The sequence below is a fragment of the Thunnus maccoyii genome, chromosome 23 (assembly GCF_910596095.1).
Source record: "Thunnus maccoyii chromosome 23, fThuMac1.1, whole genome shotgun sequence".
NCBI lineage: Eukaryota > Metazoa > Chordata > Actinopteri > Scombriformes > Scombridae > Thunnus > Thunnus maccoyii.
Genome location: NC_056555.1, coordinates 23,810,599 through 23,825,835, shown reverse-complemented (window position 1 = coordinate 23,825,835; position 15,237 = coordinate 23,810,599). Strand labels below are relative to the sequence as shown.

The window sequence follows — 15,237 nt, the reverse complement described above, 5'->3', positions numbered from 1 at the left end:
TGTGATCTCATTGAGCTGAATGCTGCACGTGGCGCTCACGTTTTCCCTGTCAGCGCCGAGAGAAGCTGCACAAAAAAAAAACAACACACACACACTGCAAAAAAAATGACTAGCTTATGATCATTTTATAAAAAGAAATCTTTTTTTATTGTTAATAATGATTAATAATAGAGACAATATACAATTTATATAATTTACATAGCCTGCACACTCAAAAGCAACCAAAATACACACAAATAATAAAAACATCAAATACAAAAAGTGAAAACGAAAAAAAAAAAAAAAGACCCAAAACAATAATTTTATTGTTCAGGAAGATACATTAGAACATTATATGTTTTTTTTATTGTTAGTGTTAGTCATGCTGTCTCATTACATTCACATTAGAGAAAATATTTCCAACTGTCCAGCTGCTTACTGGAAAGAGTTGATGATTAATAATTTAGGGTGGTAACAACACAGAAAACAAGCAGTGAAAATCAATAAATCAATATCACATCTTATAACGGGTCCATGTTACAGTGGCCTTGTTGAATGACTAAATGTGTCACTGATTAATCTTAAAATATATTGTCAACATAATGTGAACAAATCTCATGTTTGGATCCAAACCAACAATGAACTGATCTACTAACAAGTGTTGTGTGTGTATCAAAGCTGATATATCTTATTAAAAACTATTAAAAACACGTCAATGAATCACACCACTGCGCTGTTTGTTTGTTTGTTTTTTGTTTGTTTTTTTGAGCCAATCTAAATTCAAATCACCCAAAATAACTTAACATGAGATGATATTAATTTTGCAATTTCTTTCAGGGCCTCACAGTTTGTGGATGTTGGACAGTAGATTCCAGTAACTGTAAAATGGTCACTACCTCCAGGGCAGATGTCTAGAACAATATCTTCAAAACTCTTTGGTATCGTGAACATGACAGGACGATAAAATGTCTTATGAAGAGTTTTGTCACATTAGTTTGTTTAAAAATGGCTCCATAGACTAATAACAACTATCACGTTTTCAGTCTCTAGAGAGTAGTTCTGTGCAAGTACTGTACTTTATAATGCAGTACAAAGTCAAAAGGTTGTGATTTGTAGCACAACAAGCTAGCGAAGCTGTAAACAGAACCGTGTTCCTGCACATGCTCAGTGGCGTCTGCCTTACACAGAACTACTCTCTAGAGACTGAAAATGTAATCGCTGTTACTAGTCTTTGGAGCCGTTTCTAAACACAGTAATGTCCCCAAGGTTTCAGCTCATCTTCAGCTTTAGTGGATTCATTAAACCTGCATTAACTCAGGGATGGACATTAGCACCGGCCACAGGTCAGATGCCAGGGACTTTGTGAAGAGGCTGGTGAATTTTCTCAACCCTACCAGCCACGGTGGCCGGTGGCATTCAGTGGAGTTGTTCTACAAATGACCTGTGGAGGGCAGCGATACACCTTTGCTGTGTCTAGTCTGCCGCAAATTTTATCAGAAGAATAAGAAAGCCGGAGAGCGCTTCTAGCCTAATCTGATGGACTATTTTAACATCAGCAGTGTGGCTTTACATCGCAGGTGTAAAGAGAGAGACTGTCAGTACGCCTGCGCGAGAGAAGAAAACTCATGAACCAAAAGTTAAAAGGCGATTTTTCAGTGAGAAGCAGAGAAGAACCAACAGTGGGGAGATATGAGACTGGCTGGTTTTCAACGAGAGTCAGTTGATGATTTGCTCCCACTGTCGGCAACGTGCTTGTAAAAATGTAAAACTGATGGTTATCAAAGACCATAAAACCTCCAAATGCCACAAGGAGGTGATCTGCAGTGTGTGTGTGTGTGTGTGTGAGCCTGGTCCCATTTCTGAGGCCCTGGTTAAGGTTTGGGTTGGGCTGTCCACAATGAATGGTAGTCAGTGCAATGTCCTAACAAGGATAGCTGCCCAACCTTGTGTGTGTGTGTGTGTGTGTGTGTGTGAGGGAGAGAGAATTAAAAATGGATAACCATAAGAATAGAACATAACCACATGAAATTAATTATTAATACTTTTCATGAGAAGAATGTGTACAAGTTTGTTTGTTTTTTTTCCTTTTTCAAAGCAAGACAAACGTTACATAAAAGTCAGTTACATGCAAAAGTGTGATTTACAAAATGATAGCTGGTTAAAATAAATAAATATGTATAAATAATAATATGTATAAATAAATAAATATGTATGTGTATATATATATATATATGAGTAGCTGGTTTGCTGTTTGGTGCTGAGCAGGTGTGTACAGTTGGTTTTTAGTTGGTTTTTAGAGCTTTTTCTCTGAGGGGAGGAGAAAAACCTGAGGATGGGAGCTGCAGAGTCGATGATAATTCTCTGTAGGTTCATAACTACGAGACATGCACAACACATTACACACTGTTATTATAAAAAATAGTGATGATTGCTGCTTTAAGGAATTTGAAAGAATTTGTATTCAGATTCAGTTAAATACTTTCAAATTATAACTCATAGAAAAATGCTCATTTCACATTGATTTTCTCTTTTTCTTGTAATATTTTATGTTTCTTTTTCTTCTCCACCACTTTTACCCCCCCACCCGATATCTGATTGATTCAAATTGGATTCCCCATCTACTGCCCCGAGGGCTATCAGCTAATTAGCAGTTATTACCGTGTGTGTGTGTTTGTGTGTGTGTGTGTGTGTGTGTGTGTGTGTGTGTCAGACAAAAATAGCACCTGATCCCGACAGGAAGAGCAGCGGGATAATGGCATTACCTGGGCGACAGCCAATGAGGTGGCAGGTTGAGCTCCATACCCCTCTAAGCCAACCAGAGATCAAGGAATGGCGAGATCATGAATTGGAGCGAGAAGTCCCTGAGCTCTGACTGACAGGCAGCATCTCTCTCTCTCTGTTCATTCAGTGAAAAGCTTCCTGTGGTCGACAGGGAGGATCAACAATGTTTACATGTTCACTCGGTAAGACTGATGTTTGGTTATTCAGTCGTGTAGTTTTCCGGGTTTTCTTCTTCTCATTCATTGGCTAGAGTTGTTTACTTGTTTGCTCTTTGCATCGTTTGTTGTTGAATTGCTTTTATGTTAAACTTTCATTCAGTTGAGTTGGTGGATGTCTGCTCCGGTTGTTGGTTTTCAGCTTGTTTAGTGGATTACTGCAGTTTAGAGTTGACACAATTAGTCCATTGATTGATTTTGATAATCAATTATTTGTTTGAGTAGTTTTTAAAACAAAAATGAAAAATATTTATTAGTTCCAGCTCTTGAAATGTGAATATTTTGTGGGTTTTTTGGTGATTTATGACATTTAAAGGGAATATCTTCATGTTTTGAACCGTTTGTTTGGACAAAACCATCTCTGGAACATTGTGGTGATATTTTATAGAGTAAACTATTAATTGATTAATTGAGTAAATCATTGTTGGATCAGTAAATAATGAAAAATATCATAAGTTGTTTGCATTTGTTGTGTAGTTTTGCCACTATTTTAATTTCAGGTATGAGAGAGAAAAATAAGAGTTTGTTTAACAGAACAAACTGAAACCAGACACAGACTGATAATAACATCGTGTGTGTGTGTGTTGAGGCTGTCTGGCTGTGGTTATTGTTCCTGATATTGAATTAAGTGGCAGCAGAACATGTTGTTGTTGTTGTTGTTGTTGTAGCCATTACAAGACACACACACACACACACACACACACACACACACACACACACACAGTGTTCGATCAGAGAGCTGCATGTTTGTTTTCTTCTAACCTTGTTTAAAAGGAACAATCTGTAATTTGGAGGAACTGCCTGCTTTTTCATTTTACTCAGAGTTAAACATGGAGCTGTAATGATCCATTGATCAATTAGATTAAGTCATTTTTTTTTTTAAAAAAGAAGAAAAAATACTAAAATTCTCTGATTCCAGCTTCTCAAATGTGAATATTTTCTGGTTTCTTTAGTCTCTATGACAGTAAACTGAATATCTTTGTTTTGTGGACAAAACAAGACATTTGAGGACGTCAGCTAGGACTTTGGGAAACATTCAGACCCAAATATCTCTCTATATATAGATATATAGATATATACATATAGACCCAAAGATCAAGTAATTGAGAAAATAATGGACAGTTGAATCAGTAATAAAAACAGCAGTTGCAGCTCTACACTGAGATGAAACACCAGGTCAGATGATCTTATCATGTGATTGAGGATAAGAAGGCAAAGTGATAAAATCAGATCAGATTATTTCTTTAAAAAAAACTGCTCAAGAAATCTGTCAGAAATTTCCACCTAATTTAAGATTTTTAGACAGAGATGTGAGAGTCAGAAACAGGAGAAGGTGAGTCTGTGTGTCTCGGCAACATCAGCAACACAAACCGATCAACGGTGTTAATGTTCAGAAGCCCTCTGGGTCTTCCTCCAAACGCTTGTTTCTTGTTGTTTTTGCTAACGTTTTTTTTTTTTTTTCTTCTACAAACAGAAATTGATAGCAGTAAAATCCAGGATGAGTCATTGGTGTGTGTGTGTGTGTGTGTGTGTGTGTTCACCTGTCTCCCATATCAGTTTGGCTGAAAGCCGAGAGACTGCTGGGAAAACCAGAAGAGGCAAAACCAGAAGGAGAGAAATAAAATTACAGAGCGGGAATTGAGGGATGATCTACATGTAACAGATATATTAAAAAAGTATTGATCCGATCAGCATCACACTCCTGTAACATCATCAGACTCACGATGGATAGTTTAGAATCAAAATCAATGCAGCAGAACCAGAGATATCGTATTTTTTATTCTATATATCCTTCTGCCTTTTCAAAACCTGCTGCCTTCGTTACCCACAATGCAACTTGGCCGCTGACAGTTCAGAGATAGGGATGTGTTATGCTAGTAGCGGCTAATGTAGCCCGGAGCTGCTAGTGGTGGAAAGTAACTAAGTACATTTACTCAAGTACTGTACTTAAGTACAATTTTGAGGTACTTTTACTTTACTTGAGTGTTTCCATGTGATGCTACTTTGTACTTCCACAAGATTTGACACAATGGATAATATAACAAGCTTTTAAAATACAACACATTGTTAAAGATGAAACCAGTGGTTTCCAACCTTTTTGGCTTTTGACGTCTTACAAAAAGCAGTGTGTAGTCGGGGTCACATTTCACATGTCTATGAGTTGTTAACAGCTCCACCAAATAGTGATTTTTCCCTCTAAACTTCTCACATGCTTTCATTTCAATAAATGTTCAAATGATCCAATATTTCAGCAAAAATCAAAGATTAGAGAAAAAGTCCAAAAACTGAAAACAGATTTGTGTATCAGAACTTTGTTTTTTCTTCTTTCCTCTCCCATTAATCATCTCACCACCCCTCAGATTTATCTGCTGACCCTTTGGAGGGGCCCGACCCCTAGGTTGGGAACCACTGGACTAAACTAGCTAACTGTATATAAAGTAGTGTAAACTAGCTCCACCTCCAGCAGCTACAACAGTAACATGCTGCTCTAACACTGATGCTTCACTATTAATAATCTAATGATGTCATATATAATAATATATCAGTCAGAGGGACCAAACCACTACTTTTACTGCAATACTTTAACTACATCAAGCTCATAATACTTATGTACTTTTACTGCAATACTTTAACTACATCAAGCTCATAATACTTATGTACTTTTACTGCAATACTTTAACTACATCAAGCTCATAATACTTATGTACTTTTACTGCAATACTTTAACTACATCAAGCTCATAATACTTATGTACTTTTACTGCAATACTTTAACTACATCAAGCTCATAATACTTATGTACTTTTACTGCAATACTTTAACTACATCAAGCTCATAATACTTATGTATTTTTACTGTAGTAGGATTTTTCATGCAGGACTTTTACTTGAAATTGAGTATTTTTACATTGCTGCGGTGGAAATCTCTGATTGTCTGGTATCACTTTTTTTTGCACTTTTTGAGTGTAGGTTCGGAGGACTGGGAGGATGTTTTTCATCTGATTTGTTTATTTATGATCCGAAATACTCAAAAAGAAAGGAGGCGCATGTCCTGGTAACGTTCACCTCAGGGTTGATCCAGCTGGGTGTAAACTTCTGATATTTCTGTTATTTGAATGAGAAATATTTTGTCTTGTTTTGATTTAGTTTTTTTTTTTTTTAAATCAATCCTCTCTCTCTCTTTTCTATCCACCTCTCTCTCTCTCTCTCTCTCTCTCTCTCTCTCTCTCTCTCTCTCTCTCTCTCTCTCTCTCTCAGTACCTGGCTGTGGATGTGAGGAGGCTGAACATCAGTCTTCTTCAGTGGTTTCGGAAAGGTGTAGCAGCAGCGCTGGGCGTTCCTGTGGGACACGTGCACATCAACCGGCTAAATGTAAGATACACTTTATTCACTTATTACACATCACCAATCGATGGATTGATTGATTGACTGATAAATTTAACTATTCTTACAGGAGAAGAAGAATGGCATTGAGCTCTTCGTGTCCTCTGATAGGCTGGGGATCTCCGAACCCCGCCCAGCTGAAGAGGTCATCCAATCACTGAACGTCAGGGTCCTTCACCGCCACCTGGGACACTTCGGCATCACTGAAGTCTCTACTGAGGTGTGCATGTGTGTTTGTGTGTGTGAGCCTGGTCTCCTAGGTAACCACGGTTCATTAGGCAGCCTCGTTAGTCCCCGTGGAGACAGACGGAGAAGATGGATTGGGATTATTAGAGTGCAGAGTGCTGCTGCTAAAACTTTAATGGAACTATTAAAGTCCCATCGATCAACCTGAAGAACAGAGCAGCTTTATATATTAGATTAATATTATTACTCTCTATCATGCAGGAATGAGGAATATGACTGCTCTCCTGTAATAATGTTACAGTAACAAATCAGAAGCTCCCTGTAAGTCTCAGTATCGGTTTTTCTAAACTTGATGAACTTTCTCTCCCGTAGAAGAACGTCCTGCAGGGTGAGCAGAGGGATCACGTGTGGAGCCGGGAAGGTTTTTACGCCGTTGTCCTCTTCTTCACCATCTTCGTCATTGTCATCACCTGCTTGATGGTAATATACAGAATCTCACACACACACACGTATTTGTATTTATGTGCACCCTCACAGACTACTGAGATGGGGGGGTGGGGCGGGTGGAGGAGCTCAGTGCATCATGGGAAGTCCTCCAGTAGTCTAGGCCTATAGCAGCATAACTAAGGGCTGATCCAAGGCGAGCCTGGTCGGCCCTAACTATAAGCTTTATCAAAAAGGAAAGTTTTAAGCCTACTCTTAAACATAGAGAGGGTGTCTGCACCCCGGACCCAATCTGGTAGATGGTTCCATAGAAGAGGAGCCTGATAGCTGAAGGCTCTGCCTCCCATTCTACTTTTAAAGACTGTAGGAACCACCAGTAAGCTGCATACTGGGAGCGCAGTGTTCTAGTGGGATAATACGGTACTATGAGCTCTTCAAGATATGATGGTGCCTGACCATTAAGGGCTTTGTAAGTTAGGAGAAGGATTTTAAATTCTATTCTAGATTTTACAGGAAGCCAATGTAGTGAAGCTAAAATGGGAGAAATGTGATCTCTTTTTCTAGTTTTAGTCAGAACACGTGCAGCTGCATTCTGGACCAGCTGGAGAGTCTTTAGAGACTTGTTAGGGCAGCCTGATAATAAGGAATTGCAATAATCCAGCCTAGAAGTTTTTCTGCATCTTTTAGGGATAGGATGTGTCTGATTTTTGCGATATTATGTAAGTGAAAAAAGGCAGTCCTTGAAATTTGATTTATGTGGGAGTTAAAGGACATATATAGCAATATCCAAAAAAAACATTTTAATAATGCAACATTTCTACCTTGGAAACCCTAAACTAAACATGTCTCTAGTCTTCAAGGGACATATTCTGCTTTGTGTGATTTTTATGTCATTTATATACCGTTCTGATGTCAGATGTCAAACATGGTTAAAATTCTGAAAATTTAGTTCCAGATCGAATGTAAAAATGCTGCCTGTAAGACAAAACCCGGGTGGACTCATCGGTAGGGATGGGAATCAAGAACCAGCTCCAGTCGAGAGCTGGTTCCAAATTGTCCTATCCATCAGCATCATATGCCTCCGATCTTATCAATTTCCTTTTATCGATGCCAGCTTGTTTTTCTGACAGTTGCGCATTTCAAAACAATGACGTCAAACTCGTGCGCCTACACTGCTGGAAACTTGCAACCAAGAGGAGTCATAGCGGAGAGGAAGAAACAGTTGAAAGTTTGGCTTCATTTCAGAAAGAACAGTGACAACAGTGCTTGTTGTAATGTCTGTAAAATGAAACACCAGCAACAGGCTGAAACATTTTTCTATGCAATATGGGCTTAAATGGCAGGGATGTGATGTATTTGACACTCTACGCATGTGTGCCGCTACCTCCCAACCGAGCAGCATGTCTGTTACTGAGGGTAAATATCTTATGTTATAATAATATATGCAGGCAGACTTAGCAGATTTTTTTCTTTGACTAAGAAAACATGAATGGAAATGAATGCTGTATAAATATTCTCTCATTTCACCCATTTTAGACGACAGAGTGTTGCTGCAGCCAGCTCACCTCGCCCATCAACTGTGTTCAGACTCAGGGATAATAAAACAATTGCGCTACTTTTTTTCCACTCAGAAAATTGATCAGGAGTCAGCGAGGGAATCGATAAAGAAACGGACTGATAAGCAGAATTGATAATAGCATTGGCATCAATAAAATCTTTTCTATTCCCATCCCTACTCATCAGGAGGCGGGGCCTTAAAGAGACAGGAAGCTAAAACGGCCTGTTTCAGACAGAGGCTGAACTAAGGGGCTGCATAAAGGACCAGTAGAAGATAAATAAGGAGTTTTTAACTGGAAATCATGCAAAAATATTCCAGTAGAGCCCCAGAATGTAAATATAGAGCTGGAAATATGCAGAATATGTGTCATTTTAATACAAAGTCTTAATGATCAAACAGCCCTTTAAAGCAGTGAGGATGTCGTCACTCCCAGAATGTAAAACTAAAATATTTAGTCCTCACAAAGATAGAAGTAGAAGAGCACACACACTCACACACACACACACACACACACACACACACACACACACACACACACACACACACAGATACAGATCAGCATAATCGCTGACATCATGCTAAACCGTCCACCTCGGCTGCTGTGATTGGCTGAACTAAGCCAACTGCCGTTAGCCAATTTGTGACCCTGGTCAAAAGGTCAGTGTGTCCTGGCCTTCAGCCACACACACGCACACACACACACACACACACACACACACACACACACACGCGCGCGCACGCACACACACACACACACACACACACACACACACACACACACACACACACACACACACACACACACAAACAGGCAAGTATTTCTAAATAAAAGAATCACATGGTGACACAGTTTTTTTTCAACTATTAATCAAATAGTTGATTAAATAAAAAAATAGTAAAATACATACAAATTATAAAAATAAAGTAAAACAGGAGAAGGAAAGAGGGAAATACAATTTTAAAAACATAAAATAATAGAAAAATAATACAAAATATTTTGTAGTATAATGTAGTTAGCTAGTTAGTTTTCATTTTTGTTTCATGCCAAAATCTGGTCCATCCTCTGTATGAATACAAGACAGTAAAACCTGCATCTTCTGGTAACAAATACATGTGTCTCATTCAGGCAGCATTCGTCCCCGGTCCAGTGTTTTTAGTAATTTAGTTTTTTTTCACCAGTTGCAGTTTGATATTTCAGCCACACGAGGGAGCACTTGTACACAGAAAGCACAGTGATGATGCAGCTCATAAACAGTGATCTGTAGTATGTCCTGTCTCTTAGTCCAAGAGAGCAATTTAAATCTAAATGCAAAATCTTTTCATGTCATATATACTATACAAGTGCCTACACTTTTCTCCACTCACAATCTTTCTTTTTTCTCTAATAAAGAGGAAACTGCTCAATATTTGGGTGAAAAACTTTAACTCACTCTCTCCAGTAATGTTGAGGCTCTCTCAGCTGTATGCCGACTGATACTGATCTGGCTTCAGGTTGTGAAAACAAGTAAATGAATTTTGGATGAAGTTACTTTCAGGTCTTACTGTCCCACCGACCTCCTTTGTCAGCTCGATACAGTAACCGAGATGTTTGAAGGCGAGCCGGGCGGTCCCTCCCGGCCAGTAATCTGAGTTGAATATATGACAGCCGGCAGCAGTCGGTGACGCGAGCAGTGTGTTCATTTTGAGTTAAACCCTCTTTAAAGAGCAGCATTTTGATGCTCTTTATTTTTTTCATGCTTTGGTTGAAACGTCTGTCTAATGCTGTCCAAAGTAGAAAATACTACAGGATAACATACAGAATATAACAGGAAACAATGTGTTCTTCATGCAGAGCTATTCAGCCGTAAAAACATATTTAAACTGCCTCGTTAGGTCGGCCTAAAGTGTGCACTGCAAGTTGAATAATAAAGGAAAAAGATGTCAAAAGTAGACATGAAAAAAATGTTGGTAATTGTTGAATTCATTTTAAAAGTAAAAAATCAAATCCATCTCTTGTTTAAGCTTCTCAAATGTAAAACAACAACAAAAAAAAAGCTTCTCCTTGTCTTAACGTTACTACATGTTTTTGGGTTTTGGACTGTTGGTCGGACATAAACACACGTCTGATGACGTCACTTTGGGTTTGCTGATGTTGTGTAGACAAAATGATTCAGGGCTGCAACTAATTTATTATTATTATTGTCATTATGGATTAATCTGTTGATTATTTTCTTGATTAATCAATTAGTAGTTTGGTCTATAAAATATCAGAAAATGGTGAAAAATGTTGATCACTGTTTCCCGAGATGTCCTGTTTTATCCCGACCAACAGTCAACAACCCAGATATTCAGTTTACTGTCACAGACAACTAAAGACAGAAAATATTCACATTTAAGAAGCTGGAATCAGAGAATTTGGACATTTTCTTCTTAAAAAATGACTCAAAACGATGAATCGATTATCAAAATAGTCTGTAATTAATTTAGTAGTTGGCAACTAAAGGATTAATTGACTGATCGTTGCAGCTCTAAAATGATTAATGAATCACTAGTTTAAACAGAAACTGATCCTTGATTTCGTCTCCTGTCTGTCTGATCTCCAGGTTCTGTACCGACTTAAAGAGAAGGTTCAGGGTTCCAACAGACAGCTGAAAGCTCCGCCCCCTGACCTCCACCTGACCCCAACCGTCCCTCCAGACTCCGCCCAGAGGTCAAAGGGCACCAAGGTTCGGCACCAAACGCCAAAAGTTCTTCTGCCTTTTACATGTATAAACGCATTTTTAACGACTCACGGATGATTCCTGGTGTTCTCCAGGTTGTGACGTCAGGAAGCATGGTCCAAGCTGAGCTCCCTCCAGCTGTAGCCACGCCCATCCCCCAGCAGCAGCCAATCGCAGCCTGCCGCCACCTCGCTCCTCCTGTTGTCCCTCTGCCCAGGTAAGTCGGCGAACAACGCTGCGCTGTGGATGTATCCCACGATGCTTTTTACAGAGGCGTATTTGCACAGAACTGGATTTGACATCCGAATTAAGATGTTCTCACATGATGGAGAAAAGCAGTAAAGTAAATAAATAAATATATAAATAAAGTAAATACCAGACATGTGATCTTGAATTTAAGAGCTTCTATTTTGTGTTCTCTGGATGACTTCGCCTCATTTTATGTTGTTTGAAGTGACAATAATAAAGATGATTTACTTCCATTAGATTCATGGAATTTAAATTGCTCCTTTACATGTTTAAAGAATCACTCTTTAACGTGACACTTTACTTTTTTACCTTGAAAACACCAGTAGACAAAATAATCTCCACTCAAGGTCAACTTACTTGCTTCTTTTCTGGTGTTTTCCTACAGAGCACATGGTTTTCATCTGCAGATAAAGTTTGCTCAGTTGTTATGGAGCTGTAGATGTTCAAACTCTCTATTATTCTGAGCATGGACTCCTCGTCCATGTTGAGCTTGACAGTAGATGATGAAAACTCTGTGATACGCTCAAAAGCGAGTAAGTGGAACTTGAGTGGAGATTTTTTTTTGTCAAATGTGACTGTTTTTGTTTTGTTTTTCCCCAACAAATCAGTTGTTTAATTGATTGCCATAAATATAATTATTCTCTTCCTAGCTCCGCCCCTGCCCCTGTCGTCAACAGCAACGACCACGCCCCCCAGGCCAGCGTTGCCCCGGTGACAGCCAATAACGAGCTAAAACCCTGCCCCTCCCCCTTCAGGATGAAACCTGCCGCAGGACTTCAAGAAAGGTGAGAAGGAGGAAACACAGAGATAAATACTGTCCCTCCGCATGTTAATGTGTCTGTGAGACACAATATGGACTAAAAAACAACAATATAACATTTTTATTTTATTATCACTTGAACTGAACTACAGATATGAAATGTATGCACCTCTCAACTACATACTGACTGACTCAGGCGACGCCCACTAGCCGTTCAAGTTAACATTTTCAAACTCTATAACTGATTTCTTTATAAAGTGACCAAAATAAAAGTCAATCAAGACAAAAAGACAGGTTTTTGTGAGGAGCATCTTTGGTCAGCTGACATTTGCTTCTGAATGTCACATCAACAACAGACATGAGGTAGCTAACTTTTCTTGCTGAAGTTAGTTACATCGTAGTTTGTTTACTCCACATCGGTATGGAAGTGCTGCACTTAAGTTTAGAGCTACAACGATCATATGAGTTATCAATGAGTCGATCAACAGGATCTTAATCTAAACTATTTTGATAATTAGTATCAACATTAATGATAACTTCATTTGTTGCTTTGCTTTCTCAGATGTAAAGATTTTATGTTTTTCTCTGTTTTATGTCTTTGTAAACTGATTATCTTTGAATTTTGGACTATTGGTTGGACAAATCACCTTCACCTGCGGGTAACTTTACGCTGCATATTTCACGATCGAAAAGATTAACTGAAAAAAGAAACCAGCAGATTAAATGATAATGTAAATAATAATTATTTGCACACCCACTTACAGCAGACATATTTTCTATTTTGTGATTTTCTCTCATTCGTATACTATTATTATGTCAAATGTTAAACATGGTCAAACTTCCAAAACTTGAGGTGAAATTGAATGGCGGGGCCTTAAAGAGACAGGAGCCAAAACTGCCTGTTTCAGACAGAGGCTGAACTGAGGGGCTGCATAAAGGACCAGTAGAAGATAAATAAGGAGTTTTTAACTGGAAATCATACAAATATATTCCAGTAGAGCCCTAGAATATAAATATAGAACTGGAAATATGCAGAATATGTCCTCTTTCATGCAATGTTCATTCAGGTTTTTAGAGAAATGAAAACCAAAGTATGGTGGGTAGTTCAGGTGGTCTGTGAGTGTGGAGCCAAGTCAGGCCACTTTGCTTCTTTAGAAAACTTAAAATAATTAAGTAAAAATGAAATAAAAAGAGAGTTCACTGGCTCTCATCAGCAAAACAACCTCTGATAAACTCTGAGTCACTGAGTGAGCCTTTTAAATTTGGAGGGAAACACACTTGACCTAACGAGTGCTCAGATTGTCCACCATGTTTAGGAACGGAAGAACAGTGTGTTTGTGCATTTTTGTTACCTCACTGGGACCTTTTCCAGTATAAACGCCAACCTTGTCTGGACCAGTAGTCCTCATGAGCATCAAAGCTCGGTCATAATGAGGCAAAACGTCATTTCTGAGGTCCTGGTTAAGGTTAAGCATGAATCGTTAGGGTTTGAGTCAGGCTGTCCACAATGAATGGAATTCAGTGCAGTGTCCTAACAAGGATAGCTGCACAAACTTGTGTGTGTGTATGTGGGTGTGTGTATGTTTAGACGGCAGTAACCTCTAACCTGTGATTGTTGGAGCAGTCAGGTGTTGAGCTGCGTACGTGCAGACGAGAAGCCTTTAAACAGAGATGTGTGTTTGTTCTCATCTTATAGCTCAGAGATATCAGCACTATAGCTGAGAAGACTTCCTGCATAAAGTATACGGTGTGTGTGTACGTGTCCTCAGGCGGGTGTTTACATGAAGGTCAGGAAAATGTACATTAGAGCTCCGACCTGAATATTCCTCAGATTACCATTAAACTTCCCCCTTAAGGACCCTTTGCCATGTTTTTGCATGTTTTAGCCCATTTCCTACAATTCACATGCACTTTACACCACTGCTGACAGTTTTCCAAAGAATACCATCAGTTTTTAGAGCAACTTCCTACCTTTCAGACAGCCATCTTTCTCAGTTCATTTCAGTACGTGGTTAAGTCAACTTGCAGCCATCGGAGGTGCTATCACAACTACACAGAAGCCAATTTCCACCAGGAAAAGATGAAAAGTTAGGAATACTCTATTACGTTAAAATAATGATTTAGTAAGTCAAAAGAAGTTATAACACTTATGATATATGACTCAAAGTTTTGACTCTTTAAGGCACAATGCACCTCTCCTAAAACCATCTGACTTTTTTCTGTAATGTTTGTTTTTACAAGTGTTCCAAAAAACTCTCTTAATGTCACAAACTTGTAGTATTTTTCCAGTTTCAGTCTGTTCATGAGGAGGTGAACGTTCCTGAGATTTCATCATTAGCATCATCAACGCCCCTAAAATGTCCATATAAGGCGCCCTGTTCTGTTTATGGGCGAGTTTCATTCACGAAAATGTTGCCAAAGAGTGAAAAGAAGAATTTGAGGTTGCTGCTGTCAGAAATCAGCAGACACATTTATCAGGGTCAGTAGTTTTATTAGAGGAGCTGAAACAATTAAAAAAATATTATTTTTTCAATGAATTGATTAGTTGTTTGGCCTATAAAATTTCAGAAAATAGTGAAAAAAAGCCCAAGGTGACTTCCTCAAATGTTGATTCATCCCAACCAACAGTCCACAACCCAAAGATATTCAGTTTACTGTCATAGAGGAATAAAGAAACCAGAAAATATTCACATTTGAGAAGCTGGAACCAGAGAATTTTTGCATTTTTTCCTAAAAAATGACTGAGAATGATTAATTGATTATCTGTTCAAGTATCGGTTACTACATAGATAATTAATGAGCTTTACACATGTTTTCAGAAATGTTAGCAAAATGACAAAATTTCAATATTGGCGACTGAAGAACAGAACGCTTGAAGACATTTCTGAAACACTTCTGATGAACATTTGAACCGTGACAGACGTGGCACAACTGGAATGTAACATACTCCCATCCAGTCATTATAAGGGCTTAGCTATGCATTT

The 15,237-nt window shown here is 38.6% G+C and overlaps 1 protein-coding gene across 1 annotated transcript in view; it reads left to right on the top strand.

The window, feature by feature from the left end:
* ptprr (protein tyrosine phosphatase receptor type R) overlaps positions 1–15,237 on the top strand; it is a 41,258-nt gene that overhangs the window by 14,659 nt on the left and 11,362 nt on the right. Inside the window, exons 3-8 of the mRNA XM_042403277.1 lie at positions 6,232–6,345; positions 6,428–6,577; positions 6,916–7,023; positions 11,128–11,250; positions 11,340–11,461; positions 12,144–12,278. Of these exons, the coding sequence (XP_042259211.1) occupies positions 6,232–6,345; positions 6,428–6,577; positions 6,916–7,023; positions 11,128–11,250; positions 11,340–11,461; positions 12,144–12,278 (752 nt within the window). The remainder of the gene's footprint in view (positions 1–6,231; positions 6,346–6,427; positions 6,578–6,915; positions 7,024–11,127; positions 11,251–11,339; positions 11,462–12,143; positions 12,279–15,237) is intronic.